General features: G+C 41.1%; 1 protein-coding gene across 1 annotated transcript in view; it reads left to right on the forward strand.

The window, feature by feature from the left end:
- acoxl (acyl-CoA oxidase like) overlaps positions 1-17222 on the forward strand; it is a 45207-nt gene extending 27985 nt beyond the window's left edge. The window contains exons 18-19 of the mRNA XM_036986306.2: positions 11418-11519; positions 15743-17222. Coding sequence (XP_036842201.1) covers positions 11418-11519; positions 15743-15910 — 270 coding nt within the window. The 3' untranslated portion in view covers positions 15911-17222. The remainder of the gene's footprint in view (positions 1-11417; positions 11520-15742) is intronic.
- The last annotated feature ends 1091 nt before the right edge of the window (positions 17223-18313 follow it).

The following is an 18313-nucleotide window of genomic DNA, read 5'->3' on the forward strand; positions in this document are numbered from 1 at the left end:
AAGTGTAGCGAAGGGGAGTGCATTGCTACTAGCGTTAGTGCAAAGAAATGCTAGCTGTTTCCATAGACTTCCAGTCATTGAGCCCACGACTATCCATTTAAAAGCGCGTCTCCGCAGAAATACAGTACCAGTCAAAAGATTGGACACACCTACTCATTCAAGGGTTTTTCTTTATTTGTACTATTTTCTACAAATCTATGAAATAACCCATATGGAATCATGTAGTAACCAAAAAAAATGTTAAGCAAATTCAAATACATATTCGATTCTTCAAAGTAGTCACACTTTGCCTTGATGATAGCTTCGCACACTATTGGCATTCTCTCAACCAGCTTCACCTGGAATGCTTTTCCAACAGTCTTGAAGGAGTTCCCACATATGCTGAGCACTTGTTGGCTGCTTTTACTTCACTCTGCGGTCCAACTCATCCCAAACCATCTCAATTGGGTTGAGGTCGGGTGATTGTGGAAGCCAGATCACCTGATGCAGCACTCCATCACGCTCCTTCTTGGTCAAATAGCCTTTACACAGCCTGGAGGTGTGTTGGATCATTGTCCTGTTGAAAAACAAATGATAGTCCCACTAAGCGCAAACCAAATGCGATGGTGTATCGCTGAAGAATGCTGTGGTAGCCATGGCTAGTTAAGTGTACCTTGAATTCTAAATAAATCACTGACAGTGTCACCAGCAAAGCATCCCCCACCATCACACCACCTCCTCCATACTTCACAGTGGGAACTACACATGCAGAGATCATCAGTTCACCTACTCTGCGTCTCACAAAGACACGGCAGTTGAAACCAAAAATCTCAAATTTGGACTCATCAGACCAAAGGACAGATTTCCACCAGTCTAATGTCCATTGCTCGTATTTCTTGCCCCAAGCAAGTCTCTTTTTCTAATTGGTGTCCTTTAGTAGTGGTTTCTTTGCAACAATTCAACCATGAAGGCCTGGTTCACGCACTCTCCTCTGAACAGTTGATGCTGAGATGTCTGTTACTTGATCTCCGTGAAGCATTTATTTGGGCTGCAATTTCTGGCTGGTAATTCTAATGAACATATATTCTGCAGCAGAGGTACAATTGAAGTTGGAAGTTTACATACACTTAGGTTGGAGTCATTAAAACTCGTTTTTCAACCTCTCCACAAATTTCTTGTTAACAAACTATAGTTTTGGCAAGTCGATTAGGACCTCTACTTTGTGCATGACACAAGTAATTTTTTCAACAATTGTTTACATTTCAATTATATCACAATTCCAGTGGGTTAGAAGTTTACGTACACTAAGTTGACTGTGCCTTTAAACAGTTTGGAAAATTCCAGAATCAAATCAAAGTTTATTTGTCACGTGTGCCGAATGCAACACCTTACAGTGAAATGCTTACTTACAGGTTTTAACCAATAGTGCAAAAAAAGGTATTAGGTGAGAAGAAGATGTCATGGCTTTAGAAGCTTCTGATAGGCTAATTGACATAATATGAGTCAATTGGAAGTGTACCTGTGGATGTATTTCAAGTCCTACCTTCAAACGCAGTGCCTCTTTGCTTGACATCATGGGAAAATCCAAATAATCAGCTAAGACCTCAGAAAAAAAATTGTAGACCTCCACAAGTCTGGTTCATCCTTGGGAGCAATTTCCAAATACCTTAAGATACCACGTTCATCTGTACACAAGTATGGGACCATGCAGCCGTCATACTGCTCAGGAAGGAGACGCGTTCTGTCTCCTAGAGATGAACATACTGTGGTGCGAAAAGTGCAGCAAAGGATCTTGTGAAGATGCTGGAGGAAACAGGTACAAATGTATCTATATCCACAGTAAAATTAGTCCTATATCTATATAACCTGAAAGGCCACTCAGCAAGGAAGAAGCCACTGCTCCAAAGCCACCATAAAAAAGCCAGACTACGGTTTGCAAATGCACATGAGGACAAAGATCGTACTTTTTGGAGAAATGTCCTCTGGTCTGATGAAACAAAAATAGAACTGTTTGGTCATAATGACCATTGTTATGTTTGGAGGAAAAAGGGGGAGGGGAGGCTTGCAAGCCGAAGAATACCATCCCAACCGTGAAGCACGGGGGTGGCAGCATCATGTTGTGAGGGTGCTTTGCTGCAGGAAGGACTGGTATACTTCACAAAATAGATGGCATCATGAGGGTGGAAAATTATGTGGATATATTGAAGCAACATCTCAAGACATCAGTGGTTAAAGCTTGGTCGCAAATGTGTCTTCCAAATGGACAATGACCCCAAGCATACTTCCAAAGTTGTGGCAAAATGGCTTAAGGACAACAAAGTCAAGGTATATAGAAAATGTGTGGGCAGAACAGAAAAAGTGTGTGTGAGCAAGGAGGCCTACAAACCTGACTCAGTTACACCAGCTCTGTCAGGAGGAATAGGCCAAAATTCACCCAACTTATTGTCGGAAGCTTGTGGAAGGCTACCCGAAACGTTTGATTCCAGTTAATCAATTTAAAGGCAACGCTACCAAATACTAATTGAGTGTATGTAAACTTCTGACTCAGTGGGAATGTGATGAAAGAAATAAAAGCTGAAATAAATCAGTCTCTCTACTATAATTCTGACATTTCACATTCTTAAAATAAAGTGGTGATTCTAACTGACCTAAGACAGGGAATTTTTACTCTGATTAAATGTCAGGAATTGTGAAAAACTGAGTTTTAAATGTATTTGGCTAAGGTGTATGTAAACCTCCCCGACTTCAACTGTAACTCTGGGTCTTACTTTCCTGTGGCGGTCCTCATAAGAGCCAGTTTCATCATTGCAGAGGTGACTCTGGGTCTTCCTTTCCTGTGGCGGTCCTCATGAGAGCCAGTTTCATCATAGCGCTTGATGGTTTTTATGACTACACTTGAAGACACTTTAAAGTTCTTGACATTTTCTGGATTGACTGACCTTCATGTCTTAAAGTAATGATGGACTCTGATTTCTCTTTGCTTATTTGAGCTGTTCGTGCCATTATATGGACTTGGTCTTTTACCAAATAGGGCTGTCTTCTGTATACCACCCATGCCTTGTCACAACACAACTGATTGGCTCAAATGCATTAGGAAGTAAAGAAATTACACAAATGAACTTAACAAGGCACACCTGTTAATTGAAATGATTTCCAGTTTACTTTCTCATGAAGCTGGTTGAGAGAATGCCAAGAGTGTGTGCAAAGCTGTCATCAGGGCAAAGGGTGGCTACTTTGTAGAATCTCAAATATAAAATAGTTTTAGATTTGTTTAACACATGTTTGATTATGACATGATTCCAAATGTGTTATTTCATAGTTTTGATGTCTTCACTATTATTCTACAATGTAGAAAATAGTAAAAATAAAGAAAAACCCTTATGAATTGGTGGGTCCAAACTTTGGACTGGTACTGTATATAAAAAACATTACCTCAATTTTTTGCAGTGGTGGAAACAATTTAGTGGGCTATCGCTGCTAAATGTAATATAGGGAAGCACTGACCATCGTGGAGTGTGAATAAGCTGTCCCTCTGCCACGTGTGTGGGTTCAGTTGCGATTCCCTTTCAGTGCCTTCAGAAATTATTCATACCCCTTGACTTATTCCACATTTTGTTGTGTTACAGCCTGAATTTAAAATAGATTTAATTTAATTTTTTGTCTCACGTTACAGACAATTGTGTAAACATTATTATTGCAGACGGAGTGAGTTCATGCAACTTATTATGTGACTTGTTAAGCACATTTTTACTCCTGAACTTATTTAGGCTTGTCATAACCAAGGGATTGAATACTTATTGACTCAAGACATTTCAGCTTTGCATTTGTAATTAATTTGTAAAAATGTCTAAAAACATAATTCCACTTTAACATTATGGGGTATTGTGTGTAGGCTAGTGACACAAAAATGTAAATGTCATCCATTTTACATTCAGGCTGTAACACAACAAAACGTGGAAAAAGTCAAGGGGTGTGAATACTTTTTGAAGGTACTGTATATTTGCTTCAAGCATGGTGTCAGCTGCTCCTAGTATACAACCTACACAGCTATCTACCTATCCTGTATGTGGTTGATTACTTTGCTGCTTTGCCTTAGCCAGGCTGCCTTGAGTCCTGCATAGGCAGATAAGCCCCTTTCTGTGGGTACTATCATGGTCTCTCCTCTGTATCTCTGACTGTATGTTATGGGCTGCATTAAGGTCATACTTCATTTTAGGATGGTAAACACCCTCTACTGCTCTTAAAATATCATACGTTTTCAAGATGGTAAGTTTTTGTTTTTGTGTGATGCTTCTGGTTGCATGTGAACTACTCAAATAAACACACGTTTGGTTTCAGTGTTAGAACATTGTGTAGAACTGGCAGACAGTCAGTGTGTGGATGCAAAATAGTAGCCTTATGTAAATGTCACATACTTGGAGTCAGAAGGGAGGCATCCTATGATTTCCTCTCGTTGGACAGACAGGTTGGGCATGGTGGATGACGTCTGTATACTCCTGATGCTCATGGTGCTTTCAAGACAACTTGGAACCTCCGAGTTGAAATATGCGAAGATTTTTTTCTCTCCATATAGCTTCCTATTGGTTGAATCTGATAATTTTGAGGGAAACTCTGAGCTCATCTTTCTACAATGAGTTTCCAAGTCGGACATTTCTGAGTTTCCAAGTTCCAAGTTGTCTTGAACTCTTTAGCTATTGAAGTGGAAGCTGACTGATGTCATACCTGCGGTCTGTTCAATGAGCCTAGCGTTGGAAATGTTCACATTCCAACACTGCTTAAGGGCAATTACATAGACTCAGATTTTTCATTATAAAATCTATACCAAACAAAAACCATTGATTTCAATGTTTAACAAACCATAGAACTCTATGCACAATGACTACTTTTAACAATTTCCACTGAAATCTTTACAAACTTTTCATCTGCACAGTTTTTCTAGTAAATGTTTTAATTTGATTTACTGTGTAAATTATTGACTGTGCAAAGTTTTATGGCTTGTTAAACTGAAGTGAAATTCTGTTACCATGGAATTGCCCTTAAGCATCTCAGCACTGACAACAAGACTACTTGGAAAACACCAGGAATCCAAAAAGCAAAATAGTTTTCTACAGTGATATTCATACACCATGCAGTAAGCAAAAACATTAAAGCACATACAGAAACCAGAGCTGTGGTGATGACTCTGTTAACATAATAGAGATAAAAACCTGAGCAGTGTTCGAACTCTGTGAGTAGACTAAAAAGTGCCTCCATTGACTCATTCCACATTAAGTGGAATTAAATCGTTATGCTTCTAACAGGCCTAACAGTTTACTGCTTTCAAACGCCAACGGTCGCATCTGCTCGACCGATCGTGTGATTACCACAATAACATGGTTTGTGCTGTTCATATCACTCAACCCTTTTATTTTGGGTCAGACAGATATGGCCGTAATGTTGGGATACAATTGGCCTGTCATCAGGGTCCTTTAACACATTAGAGCATGACTGGGACTGAGGCTAATATTGTACACCAATATGATGTAGCAAGGCTGTGTCCAGAAAGCCTGACTATAATCTGACCTCATAGAAACTTGGAAGTCATAATGTAGGTCCCATAGTAAGTACATACCCTATGTTAAACTACATGGTTAGCGCCTTACATAATACATACATTGAGCGCACCGCCATGCAATCTCCATAGACAAACATTGGCAATAGAATGGCCTTACTGAAGAGTTCAGGGTCTTTCAAAGTGACACCGTCATAGGATGCCACTTTTCCAACAAGTACGTTTGTCAAATTTCTGCTAGAGCTGCCCTGGTCAACTGTATGTGCTGTTATTGTGAAGTGGAAACGTCTAGGAGCAACAACGGCTCAGCCGCGAATTGATAGGCCACACAAAACCACAGAACTGGACGAGGTCCATACAGAGGTCCATGGATTGTCGAGATCGGTGTGTAAGAACTTCACAGGCCTGCACAGAGCCCTGACCTCAACCCCATCAAACACCTTTGGGATGAATTGGAACGCCATCTGCGAGCCAGACCTAATTGCCCAACATTAGTGCCCGACCTCACTAATGCTTTTGTGGCTGAATGGAAGCAAGTCCCCGCAGCAATGTTCCAACATCTAGTGGAAAACCTTCCCAGAAGAGTGAAGGCTGTTATAGCAGAAAAGGGGGGGGAACAACTCCATACTAATTCCCATGATTTTGAAATGAGATGTTCGACGAGCAGGTCCACGTACTTTTGGTTATGTAGTGTATATTGGCGGTCCTATTTGATTTGAATATGGCTCAAATGCAGTCTTCCTATGCCGTTCTTATAGTCAGTGCTGTGTTGTGGTTTTAGTCAGTTTCAGATTGCTCCAAGCAACGTTGCTTACAAGGTCAGACATCCAATCTGATGTCAAATCATCTCTGATGGCCCCACGATGCTCTAATACTTACCATGTAGACCTGCCTTTAAAGAGCATTTTGGGAGGACTGTTATCGATAAGAAACTTAATGACCTTGTGATAAGTTTCTGTCCAGCCCTTTTTGCCAGGTTACCAGTTTTGCATAATAGGAAGAGAGTGGGAACAGAGAGAGAGGCCTGACGCTTCCGTGTGCTATTCACACAGCAATGTCAACACAATGTCATAATGGGCCAGACCTCATATTTGACGAGAGCTGCCACAAACACCCCTCGTCCTCATTTACCACAATAAATCACACACACACCGGGAAATTAGCATTCAGTTCACTCAAGAAAGAGAAAGTTGCCAATAATTAAACATTACTGGTTACGAACCATATTTTATGGACCGCGTAGTTCCTTGTGGAGTGACGTAACATAAATCGTAGTAGCAACGCAGATTTTTCGTCACTGATCATTTGGACAAATGACGATATCTGTGTTAATGTTAAAGATTTCTGGTTCACAATGTTTTACTGTCACTTTTGTCACATGAGAAAATAAAAAAATGTCAGAGTTATCTATTGGAATCTCGAAATGACTATGCAATTTTTTGGTTGGCCTATTCATTATGGAGATGGTAGGCATCTATTTTGAAACCATTGCTTCGTGTATTGAATCAAATGGAATCATATGATGTAGCATCATTTGGAATCTGTGTCTGACTTTTTGTTTTTAGAAATAAAAATGTTTTCTCTTAACATTTTAAGTAGAAGCATGTAAGTGGCCGTAGGGAGCACCAATGTCTGACCAATTGTCTGACCTAGCGCCTGGAGACAAAAGTCAGACCCAGATTCCAAATGATGCTACATCATATGATTCTATTACTTTGTTCCACACGCATGGTTACAAAATTGTTATGAATTGCAACCACTCTAAACAGATATCATATCAATAGTATTTATTTAATTTGATAGATTGAGTTTGATGTCTACTGATTACCTCATCTTCACCCAGTAATGTTTTATGCCAGCTCTTACACTGGTTAGATTTACGTGTATATGTACTGAACTAACACCGTTTATCTGAGGATGTGCAATGTTACACACATTTCTTGGTGAAGATTAGACTTCAATAACTCCCATGAATAATCCATTATAAATAGTTATAAATACGTTTCAATGCTTAAAAAAAGTGCTGGAATGCTAATTTAATATGTACTCTACTTACCAATAGTTTATTCATTACATTGTAAAGTGAAGCCAGTGATTTGAACCCAACATCTGAATACAAGGACATGTGATATTTAAAAAATCTGAGTTATGTTTAATGTGATGACACAGAGTTGGAAATTCCCCTTTTTTGAGGACTCAGTATACGTTACAATGGGAATAAGAAGGACGTTCAATGGTGATTCTTAATTTAAGTTTTGGTCAACAGAAACTGTGAGTGAACAACACATCAGCTGTTTATCAGAGTATTTATCTTGTGGACACCTTCTTGATGTCTATCCAACGAAGCCTTAGGTGTTTCCACAATGTTGTTGATGCTCCCCTAAAATGTTGTTGCTAGGATGTTTTCCCCCATATTACTTAACTTGTACAATTACATATTGAATCAACTCTCGGCAATATTTATTTTCAAAGGAATTACTCTAGGCTGTAGGGCAGTTCAAACCCTCCCTGATACAGCCTTTGTCTGTTGTATAAGCACAGAGAGCCTCAAGTGTCCCTGAAGCTTCTCTCCATGTGACTCGTTGTGCATCAATGAAACACTACATCTTATGCAACAAACAAATCAATCAATACAGAACCAGCAACAGTGACACAGCTGTTCTCAAACAAAAGAGCTTTTACTAGGGTCCTTGAGTTTCATCCTGCTAAATGGGTATTACTGTTCCCCACCAAAACCATAGAGGAAAAAAAAAAACATTGCTCATTGCAGATACTGTGACTGCTTGTCCATTGTGCAGACCGTTAAACTACAACAATGCACAGTTAGGTTTTCACAATGCACCTGTCACAGTTCACCAGTTACAGGGCCTTCGGTAAGTATTCAGACCCCTTAACCTTTTCCACATTTTGTTACATTACAGCCTTATTCAAAAATGGATTAAATAAAAAGAAATCCTCGACACACAATACCGCATAATGGCAAAGCAAAAGCAGTTTTTTAGACTTTTGCTAATTTAGTCCAAATAAAAAACAAATATCTTATTTACATAAGTATTCAGATCCTTGACCTCAGGTGCATCCTCGTCATTGATCATCCTTGTGATGTTTCTTCAACTTGATAGGAGTCCACCTGAGGTAAATTTAATTGGTTGGACATGATTTGTAAAGGCACACACTTGTCTATGTAAGGTCCCACAGCTGACAGTACATGTGAGAGCAAAAACCAAGCCATGAAGTTGAAAGAATTGTCCGTAGAGCTCCGAGACAGGATTGTGTCAAGGCACAGATCTAGGGAAGGGTACCAAAAAACGTCTGCAGCATTGAAGGTCCCCAAGAACACAGTGGCTTCCATCATTCTTAAATGGAAAAAGTTTGGAACCACCAACACTCCATCCTAGAGCTGGCCACCTGGCCAAACTGAGCAATCGGGGAGAAGGGCCTTGATCAGGGAGGTGACCAAGAGCACAATGGTCACTCTGACAGAGCTCCAGGGTTCCTGTGTGGAGATGGGAGAACAATCCAGAAGGACAACCATCTCTGCAGCACTCCACCAATCAGGTCTTTATGGTAGAGTGGCCAGACAGAAGCCACTCCTCAGTAAAAGGCACATGACAGCCCGCTTGGAGTTTGCCAAAAGGCACCTAAAGTGAGAAATGAGAATGAGAAACAAGATTCTCTGGTCTGATGAATCCAAGACTGAACTCTTTGGCCTAAATGCCAAGCGTCACGTCTGGAGGAAACCTGGCACCATCCCTACAGTGAAGCATGGTGGTGGCAGCATCATGTTGTGTGGATGTTATTCAGAGGCAGGGCCTGGGAGACTAGTCAGGATCGAGGCAAAGATGAACGGAGCAAAGTACAGAGAGATCCTTAATGAAAACCTGCTCCAGAGTAGTCAGGACCTCAGACTAGGCCAAAGGTTCACCTTCCAACAGGACAACGACCCTAACGACCCACAGCCAAGACAACACAGAAGTGGCTTCGGGACAAGTCTCTGAATGTCCTTGAGTGGCCCAGCCAGAGCCCAGACTTGAACCCGATCTAACATCTCTGGAGAGACCTGAAAATATCTGTGCAGCAACGCTCCCCATCCAACCTGACAGAGCTTGAGAGGATCTGCAGAGAAGAATGGGAGAAACTCCCCAAATACAGGTGTGCCAAGCTTGTAGAGCTATACCCAAGAAGACTCGATACTGTAATTGCTGCTTCAACAAAGTACTGAGTAAAGAGTCTGAATACTATTTCAGTTATGGGGTATTGTGTATAGATTGATGAGGGGAAAAAATATTTAATACATTTTAGAATAAGGCTGTAACGTAACAAAATGTGGAAAAAGTCACAAGGTCTGAATACTTTCCGAAGGCACTTGGCATACATCTCACTTAAGTATTGAAAGTGCAGTGTCACACATCTGATGTACGGATGTTGACATTGCTAGTGATATCAAATGCATTGAATTTCTCATACATAGCACATGCTGTGTCTCCTCTGTGTGGAGAGATATGCTTGACTTTTAATGATGGCAGTGGCACTGTGACATGACATTGGAAAAACAGCTGTTCATATCAACCCTTAATGGGAAACTCAATTAGGTTAGGGGGCTATGATTTCTTAATCCAGCCCTGCAGGTGCTCACATCTGTAGCATTTTGGAAGGAGAGGGGACATTTGGGTCATAGCCTTGCCTGAAACTTGCAGAGAGTTTCCGTATAGGGGGGGGTTGAGATTTTACAGTTCGAGTTAGTATCTTTCTCTTAACATCTCCCCCAGGACTTAATCGAGCATTGTACGCAATTACGCAAGATTTTAGTTCTGGGTTTCCGAGATGATGCACTGTGTGATCATGTTCGGTTTTGACTACTCTCACGCAGTGGGCAACCCTTCACTAGCCGAACTGTGTGAACCAAGGAAATGAGCAAAGCTGCCGAAACGTGATAAACCTCCTGAACTGTGTTCTTTATTTAGAGGTCAATTGTCCACCGTGTAGAGTTGAGGGGCTGCTATCTCTCTCTTTCCTTCTCTCTCTCTCTCTCTCTCTCTCTCTCTCTCTCTCTCTCTCTCTCCTGTCTCTCTCTTTCTCTCGCTCTCTCCTGTCTCTCTCTTTCTCTCGCTCTCTCCTGTCTCTCTCGCTCTCTTTCTCTCTCTCTCCTGTCTCTCTTTCCTTCTCTCTCTCTCTCTCTCTCTCTCTCTCTCTCTCTCTCTCTCTCTCCTGTCTCTCTCTCTCTCCTGTCTCTCTCTTTCTCTCGCTCTCTCCTGTCTCTCTCTCTCTCTCTTTCTCTGTCTATTTTCCACTCCTCTCTTTTGATCTTCTGTGGCGGTTTGCTGTCATCACCATCACCTCTGAAGAGACAAGATATTAGACCACTCGTTTCTGTTTTTCCATTTCCTTCATGGTCCTCAGAATACACAGTACCAGCTCTGACCAGACAGGAACAAACATGTTATTCTAACACAATAACCGGATGCGTGTGTGTGTGTGTGTGTGTGTGTGTGTGTGTGTGTGTGTGTGTGTGTGTGTGTGTGTGTGTGTGTGTGTGTGTGTGTGTGTGTGTGTGTGTGTGTGTGTGTGTGTGTGTGTGTGTGTGTGTGTGTGTGTGTGTGTGTGTGTGTGTGTGTGTGGTGCATTAAGTTGGGGGCCTCTGTGTTTAACTGATATAATGCAATAGTTGTATTACCTAGTTGCATTTTGCAATTGAAACATCAACTCTATTGTTAAATCAAATATCCCTTTTGTCTTCATTTGAACAACTGATATGCACAACTTGTGTGTTACTATAGAGGATGTTCTCATCCACAGCCTTTTCGTTAAGGTAGCAGGTAGAACGTGACACATTTCACTATGACATATTTTTACCATTGCTTGATTGTCTGTCTTTGCTTCTCCTTAGTTCTGCCTCCTCCATGGCACCAGTCTGGTGTACCAGGAGAGAGCCTGGTATCTAGAGCATCACTACCTGACCCCCGCTACCAGCCGACAGATACGCACCCAGGTAAGATATCTGCACTATAGAATAGACTGCATGCATATGTTCTTGTATGTCTTCCTTCTATGTGTGTGTACCCACGTGGAGGGATAAACAGTGATTAGTCAGTGATTAGTCAGTTTCCCTGAAGTCTTGTTGTTTTACCGTCAGAGAACAACTGTGAAAAATGCTAACTTCAGATAGATAATTAGCATTGGTCAAAAACAAGAACCCCACTTCCATAGCCCCTTGTATTCCCACTGTTATTCCAGTTGTTCACAGCTAGCTGTGATCAAACAGCAGTGTTTATGACGAGCGCTATCCCACCCTGCAGAGCACGTCGGAGCCGATAAGTAGGGGGAGTCGACACCACTGTGCTAGCATCTAACCAGCAGGTGCTCAGTCTATGTGTTTACACTGCCTCCAGAGGAACAAAATGGCTGCTGCTTGCTGTGTCAATACCCCTCATTACTGCCAGAGCGGCCACTGGGAACAGTCATATCTGAGGAGACAGTTATTTAACATGGTCCTGGACTAGATCACTAGAACAGATGAAAATATAACTTGTAGACCCTGAACAAAGTTAGTAGGAAAAGTGTACAGATGTAGGAAATTAATAGTTTGCTACATCAGGAAAATAATCCTGCCTCAACAGAAAATGTGAATTATTATGTGGATTAAAATGAATGGACCTTTTTGTAGAGGTTGATTTTCATAAGGGAAAATCAGGTTGATTTAACACATTTTAGAAGCCTTTTTAAACCTCAATACACTACAAGGAAGGTTCTCCTGCAATAGGGTCATCAAATGAAGATGCTACATCTGTTAGTAGAGAGAATGATATATATTTCAGAATAGAAGTGGTAGGCTGTGTTCAGACATTTACACAGGCTTGGTTCCCACACTCCTTATGTCAGGTATTTATCTATATTTAACTTGTGTTGTTATGTAACGGGCCAATCTGCTGTAACTTCCATTTCCTGCATATCTAAGCCTCATATCCTCATCCCTCATAGGTGAGTTCCTCTGATGGTGGAGTGAGAGTCACTGAAAAACAGAACAGATAAGAGTGACTGCCTTTGCTTATCACCACACAGGCAGCAGTATTAAACAGGCTATGCAAATGCCCTTGCCCACCGGTCCTGGCTAGAAGGGATACAGCTTTTGATGTCAAAAGTATAATTGTTTTGCATTTTACCTAACTGAAACCCTTTTCCTAACCTTAACCTTATTCTCCTAACCTGCTACTGTAATTCTCCTAACCTGCTGCGTAAGTTCTCCTAACCTTCGACAAAAAGTCAAATCTGACAAAAGCTGTATCCCATCTAGTCAAAACCCTGCCTACCTCACTGTACTGTGTGAGCCTGGACAGAAACCGGCTCCTCCTGTACACTAGGCGAGGTGGGTGATGATCATCAGATTGATCTCTATGCACGCACCTACAGTTTATGTGTGCCAACACACCCACACACTGCTGCTTGCTGTTGCTGTTCTTGTCAGCTCAATATTGGAACTGTTCCTGACGGTCCCTGTATTTTGTTTTTGATACTGTGTAGTAACAGTCTGCTTGAGTCAGAGAGACTTTATGAGGGAGTTGTAAAAGCCTGGTGTTCTCTAATGTAGCCCTCTCTTCCTCTACTTCATAACAAGGATGTCTGTTGTTGTGAAACAATTGACTCTGCGATAGATAGTTTATTAGCATGGTGGCTCCACGTGGTCTTTCTTAAGGCTTACTAAAGAGAACAGTTGTAACATATAGATGTGGTTTTCTCAGCATGTGTCCAGCCCTTCCAGCCACGTGGGGGTAATGGGGTTCACTGCATGGGAACCTGGGCTCTGCCAGGGGTGGACTGCTGTAGCTGTAAATAACTAGTCATCAATAACCCCAAACACACGCACGCACACACACACACACACACACACACACACACACTTAATCTTATAGCCACTGCTCACTAGCTGACACAGACTATTAATGCTGACTCTCCCTCGGTCCCCCCATCAATGTGGAGATGGTGACCTTTCCTCTGGCTCCTCTTTCTCTCCCTGTTTGTTTAAACCTGCCGCTCCTCTTGCTTTCTCTAGTCTGGGTGCTGCGCTCCTTTCATCTTTGACAAGTAGGGTGAGAAGGGGGTAATGAGACTTCAGAGAGAGCGAGAGAGAGAGTGAGTGAGGAAGGATATATGATCAACAGAGAGACAGGTTGACACCCTTCAGTACCTTTTATAGGGGGGGGGGGGCTCTTTAGAAAGGTGCAAAGTGCAATTACACGTCAAACATGCCCAAGCATCATTTAGTGCCTAATAGACCACAGATAAGATGGGGTTATGCAAATAAAAGACTGAAAAGTTGGTTAAATTGAACACTTTATCACAGGCCTGGTCTCTGTTTTTTCATCAGTAGGTTACTTTTTTAGGACTAAATGATATCCAAGTTGTATTGCAGTATTTCACAATCTATAAACTTCCCCGTGTCCTGGAGGGGAAGAAAATAGCACAAATGTATGGTAACAAATACCAGATGGACAGGTACATACTTAGTTTTTTGAATGCACAGTAGATTGTCTCGTAGTCGACATTATGGAGTCAAATGTGCTAGTGCTTTTCTGCTTAAGAGCCACTAGGTGGCAGGCATTACAATGGGTCTTGAACAAGCTGTGAATCTGAGGGAGCAATCACTGTTCATGAAATGAAGATTCTCCACACAACTAGAGACCTCTATGAACAGTGACATGATACTAGATTAACTACGTGAAAGCAGAATTGAGGATCTACATTTAGTCAGGCCTATGATTGGCTAATATTTTGGATTTTTTTAAACAATTATGCTTGCTGTTGCCTCACTTCACAAACTGAATTGCTTACTAAGTGTTGAGCTGAAAAATTTTCAATAAATTAATTACAGCATATAAGGGGACAAAATAAGATGTTTCTAGTCTTAAGAAATATACCCATCATTGTGTTCTATTTGTTCACACTGTCTCAGTGATTTGTGGGGTTGGCGTGCATTACTCACCCTTTCCACCACATTGGTTTTAATGGGTTTCTGAATTATCCACAGGCAACTCTTCTCCCACACCCATGTCCCATAAGGCTGTTTACGTTCACCCTCCTACTGATTGGGAACAATGACATCATAGGCCCTCCTGAGATTATGATTAGTATGACTGTCCGCATAACAGCAATGGAAAACTGGTCGGCCAATGAGGGAGGCTGCCTGCACCTGTGACATTAGTCAATTGCTAATCTCAATGTTTATTGCTATAATTAGGTTTGCCTATTGCTGTGTAGTTACCTTCCTGTTTAGATGCACAGTGAACACAGATAGCTCAGATTGGGTGTTGGTTCCAGCATTTTCTTAGAACAAGAGACTTTGAATATCAAAGCAAGAAAGTCTGTTGTCACTAGTTACCACAGCCACAAAGTCACAAAGCCTGCCTCTTTCTACAATGTATCTTCTTAAAAGGAGATGTTCTACCTAACCATAGCCATAAACCTAACCTTAACCACACTGCTAACCTTATGCCTAACCTTAACCTTAAATTAAGGCCATTTCCCCCCCTCTCATGCATTTTTATGATATAGCCCAAATGACTTTGTGACTGTGGTAACTAGTGGAAACCAAGAAAGTCTGACACATTGTTTTAGCAGTTACAGTTAGGAAGACTAAGTCATTCTGCACTATGATGTCCCATTGTTATATTTTACAAACTCTCATAACGCCCCCAATCATGCAAGTACACTTTGTTGATAGGCAGTTGAATCTGTTGAAAGTCTGAACTCTAAAGACAATGGCTCTGCTATTTAGCTCCTTGAGTCAGTCTGGCATCCACTGTATGCTACTGGAACACTTAGATCCTCAGTGCAATACAACACCTGCCACCTGTCTGCCCAGAGTTGACCATTGTCTGTGTCTGTACCGCCAATACCATGATCGCCAATGCTTCTTACTCAAGATGCTGAATCATTCCCCCTTCTGGGGACTGTTGTGAAAAGTAGAAGATTGTACTGAACTTTGACTTGAAGTTCATCTCAAATCAAATCAGATTAATTTGCAATATTTGTCTATACCTTGCACTAAATTGTCTAGAATTCCAATAGCTAACCATTATAAAAACCACCAATTCAACCTTTGACACAAGCTACTTACAAGGAAATTCATATCAGCTTTATCCATGGCTAACCATTTTCTCACATTGATTGCATTGATTTATGTAAATGATATTGACTCCTATTGTGTTTGCCCTCCAGCTGTTGGAGCTGTGTAGATTGGTGAAGGATGAGGCCCTGAAGGTGGTGTCTGACTTCAACGTTCCCTCCTGCTGCATCCAGGCGCCAATTGCTGGGGTGGCCAACCCCCGGGCTGAGTGGGCCTTCTACTCTGCACCGGAGCACCCCATCAGAGCCTCCAAGTTATGAGCCCCACTGTGCTGATCTAGGATTTGTCCATATAATATTGTTCATCATGATCTAAAGGGCTAAACTGATCCTAGATCAGCACTCCTACTCTGAGACACGTTGTGGATACGGGCCTTGCTCACTGCTTGACTCATCCTGGTCTCAGTGAAGAGCCATGGGCTATGTTACAATGTCCATATTAGCATACCACTTAGAATAAAGCAACTTATTTGGCATGCATGCATTCTAAGTGACGTAGTGTGGATATTAGAACAGAGCCCATGATATTTTGCCTAATCTGGACAAGGTCTGAAGACTACAGACCCAGTTGTTGTCTAGACTAGTGCCATTAGCCGCAGGCATAATACACGGGACAGTCTCATTTTGATTAATTTCTATTTAAATCTCTTATCAGTTCTCAAAGAAATGTTGAAATGCTTCATGTTTGTTATACTGTCAAGTCATTGGGTTTTATTTGATATGTGTGCATTTGGGAGCTTTTGTAGTTTACTTGGTCCAATCCATTACATACAGTGGATGCCTTTGTGGCTCAGAATAGCTTGACACAATCAGTGTTGCTTATTGAAAATGTGCTAATTTTGTTTGTACAAAAAAAAAGCTTTGAAATTAAATGTATTCATGACACTAGTGAGACACAACTACATTTTAACAACTCTATTTGCCTTAATATTTAAAGACAGACTAATGTAATGTACCATTTGATACTTGTTTCCCTTACTTGCTGAGACCTAGCCTGAGACCAGACCGTAGGTGTATGGGAGCAGACTGACTCAATGGACAGGTAGGCTGCAATGCTATAAACATGTGGTAACTTCACAAAGTGGACCAGTGAGCTATGTGTAATCACCCACCCAACCAATAAAATCCACAGCGTATATAGAGACACACTTTGACTGTGAATCTCTCTGCCAGACACTTTCCCTCACCAACACCGGCTAGACCGTGATGGCCAGCTGTTTGATTCAACAACATACAAAAATGGAAATTACACAAGATATGTTTATAATATATTTTATTAATATGAGCACAGTGAGCAAATGGTTTGTGACACAATACATGTGGGAAGTGTAGGCTACTTTATATCCTTCAATTTTCTGATCAGTTGTCTGTATAACATGTAGGCCTGTAATGTTGATCGACTCTTGATGAACAAACATTGTTTGCTCTGTAGGTTACTTGTGCTTGCATATACATTAAAACTGTTCCATGACAAAGTGTCATCAGTTTTCTACTGTATCTTTGTCATATCTGAAAATCAATTGTCACTGCTCTTAATAAATGTACTTAATAGGAATAAATGTGCTGTATAGTGTATCTTTCGCTCATGTTTTCTCTTTTTCATTTTTTATCTTTGTTGAAGACTTCCAGTCAACAGTTAAAACAAGAAGTTAAAGTAGTCTGCTCAATATTCATAAAATGACATACAATGCTGTGTTTTAATTTGTTGTGAACCAGTTATATAATTAGTGTTTCATTGTGCAAATGATCAACACATGCATGATTGTGAGAAGGAGTAGCTGGCTTTTTAACACTGTCTTGTGAAATAGCTGTTCTTCTAACTGAGAATGTGTGGGCGAAAGTGTGAAGAACCGATCCAACAACTATCTCAGGGGCTCAATGATGTGTACTAAATGATTCTAGAAAGTTAAGTTGAAGTTAAGTGAAGTTGCCCCTCTTTGAACTCAGTAGGCTAATGTACTACTACAATATTGTAAACTGTTCACCTACAGAGAGAGAGGGAGAGTTTCAAGTTTTTATCAAGGCTTATTTGTGACATGCACAAGTACAGTGAAATGCTTAACTTGTGAGCCCTTTCCCAATGATACAGTATTCAATATCAAAACAGTAGAACTAGAAAAACACTATAAAACAGTATATACAGGGTCAGTGTCTGTACCAAATGTACAGTGTGCAGGGATACTGGAGTAGTTGAGGTTGATATGTACATGTAGGCGGGGATTGGGAGAAAGTGACTGGTTGCAGGATACATAATAATAGTAAATAATAGCAAATAGTAGCAGTGTAAACAAGGCTGAAAAGTGACTGATAGCAGAAATGTATTCATACTATGGTAATATACTCATGGTAATATAAACATGGCAACAAGAGTAGGTTAACAGTTACCAGGAGCAGGATCAATAGATAGGCTAAATAGAGGGAGAGAAGGTTTTTCTAGTCTAAATAGAGGAAGAGAGAGAGAGAGAAGGTTTTTCTGGACACTCGAAAGGATGCTTTGAAAGGAGGCTGAGATCCCACCCATTGAAAGAGTAGGCGGGTCAAGAGGCGGAGGATGGCACACAGGCGTCACCCCACTCTTGACACCGACCAGACGTTTCAACTTTTTCTATCAGTTGCGAGTGAGCTGCTACAGCAAGGAAGTATCCTCAGCTGAGATATCCACAC

This window comes from Oncorhynchus mykiss, chromosome 1 (assembly GCF_057628025.1).
Source record: "Oncorhynchus mykiss isolate SJ-2025 chromosome 1, ASM5762802v1, whole genome shotgun sequence".
Lineage (NCBI taxonomy): Eukaryota > Metazoa > Chordata > Actinopteri > Salmoniformes > Salmonidae > Oncorhynchus > Oncorhynchus mykiss.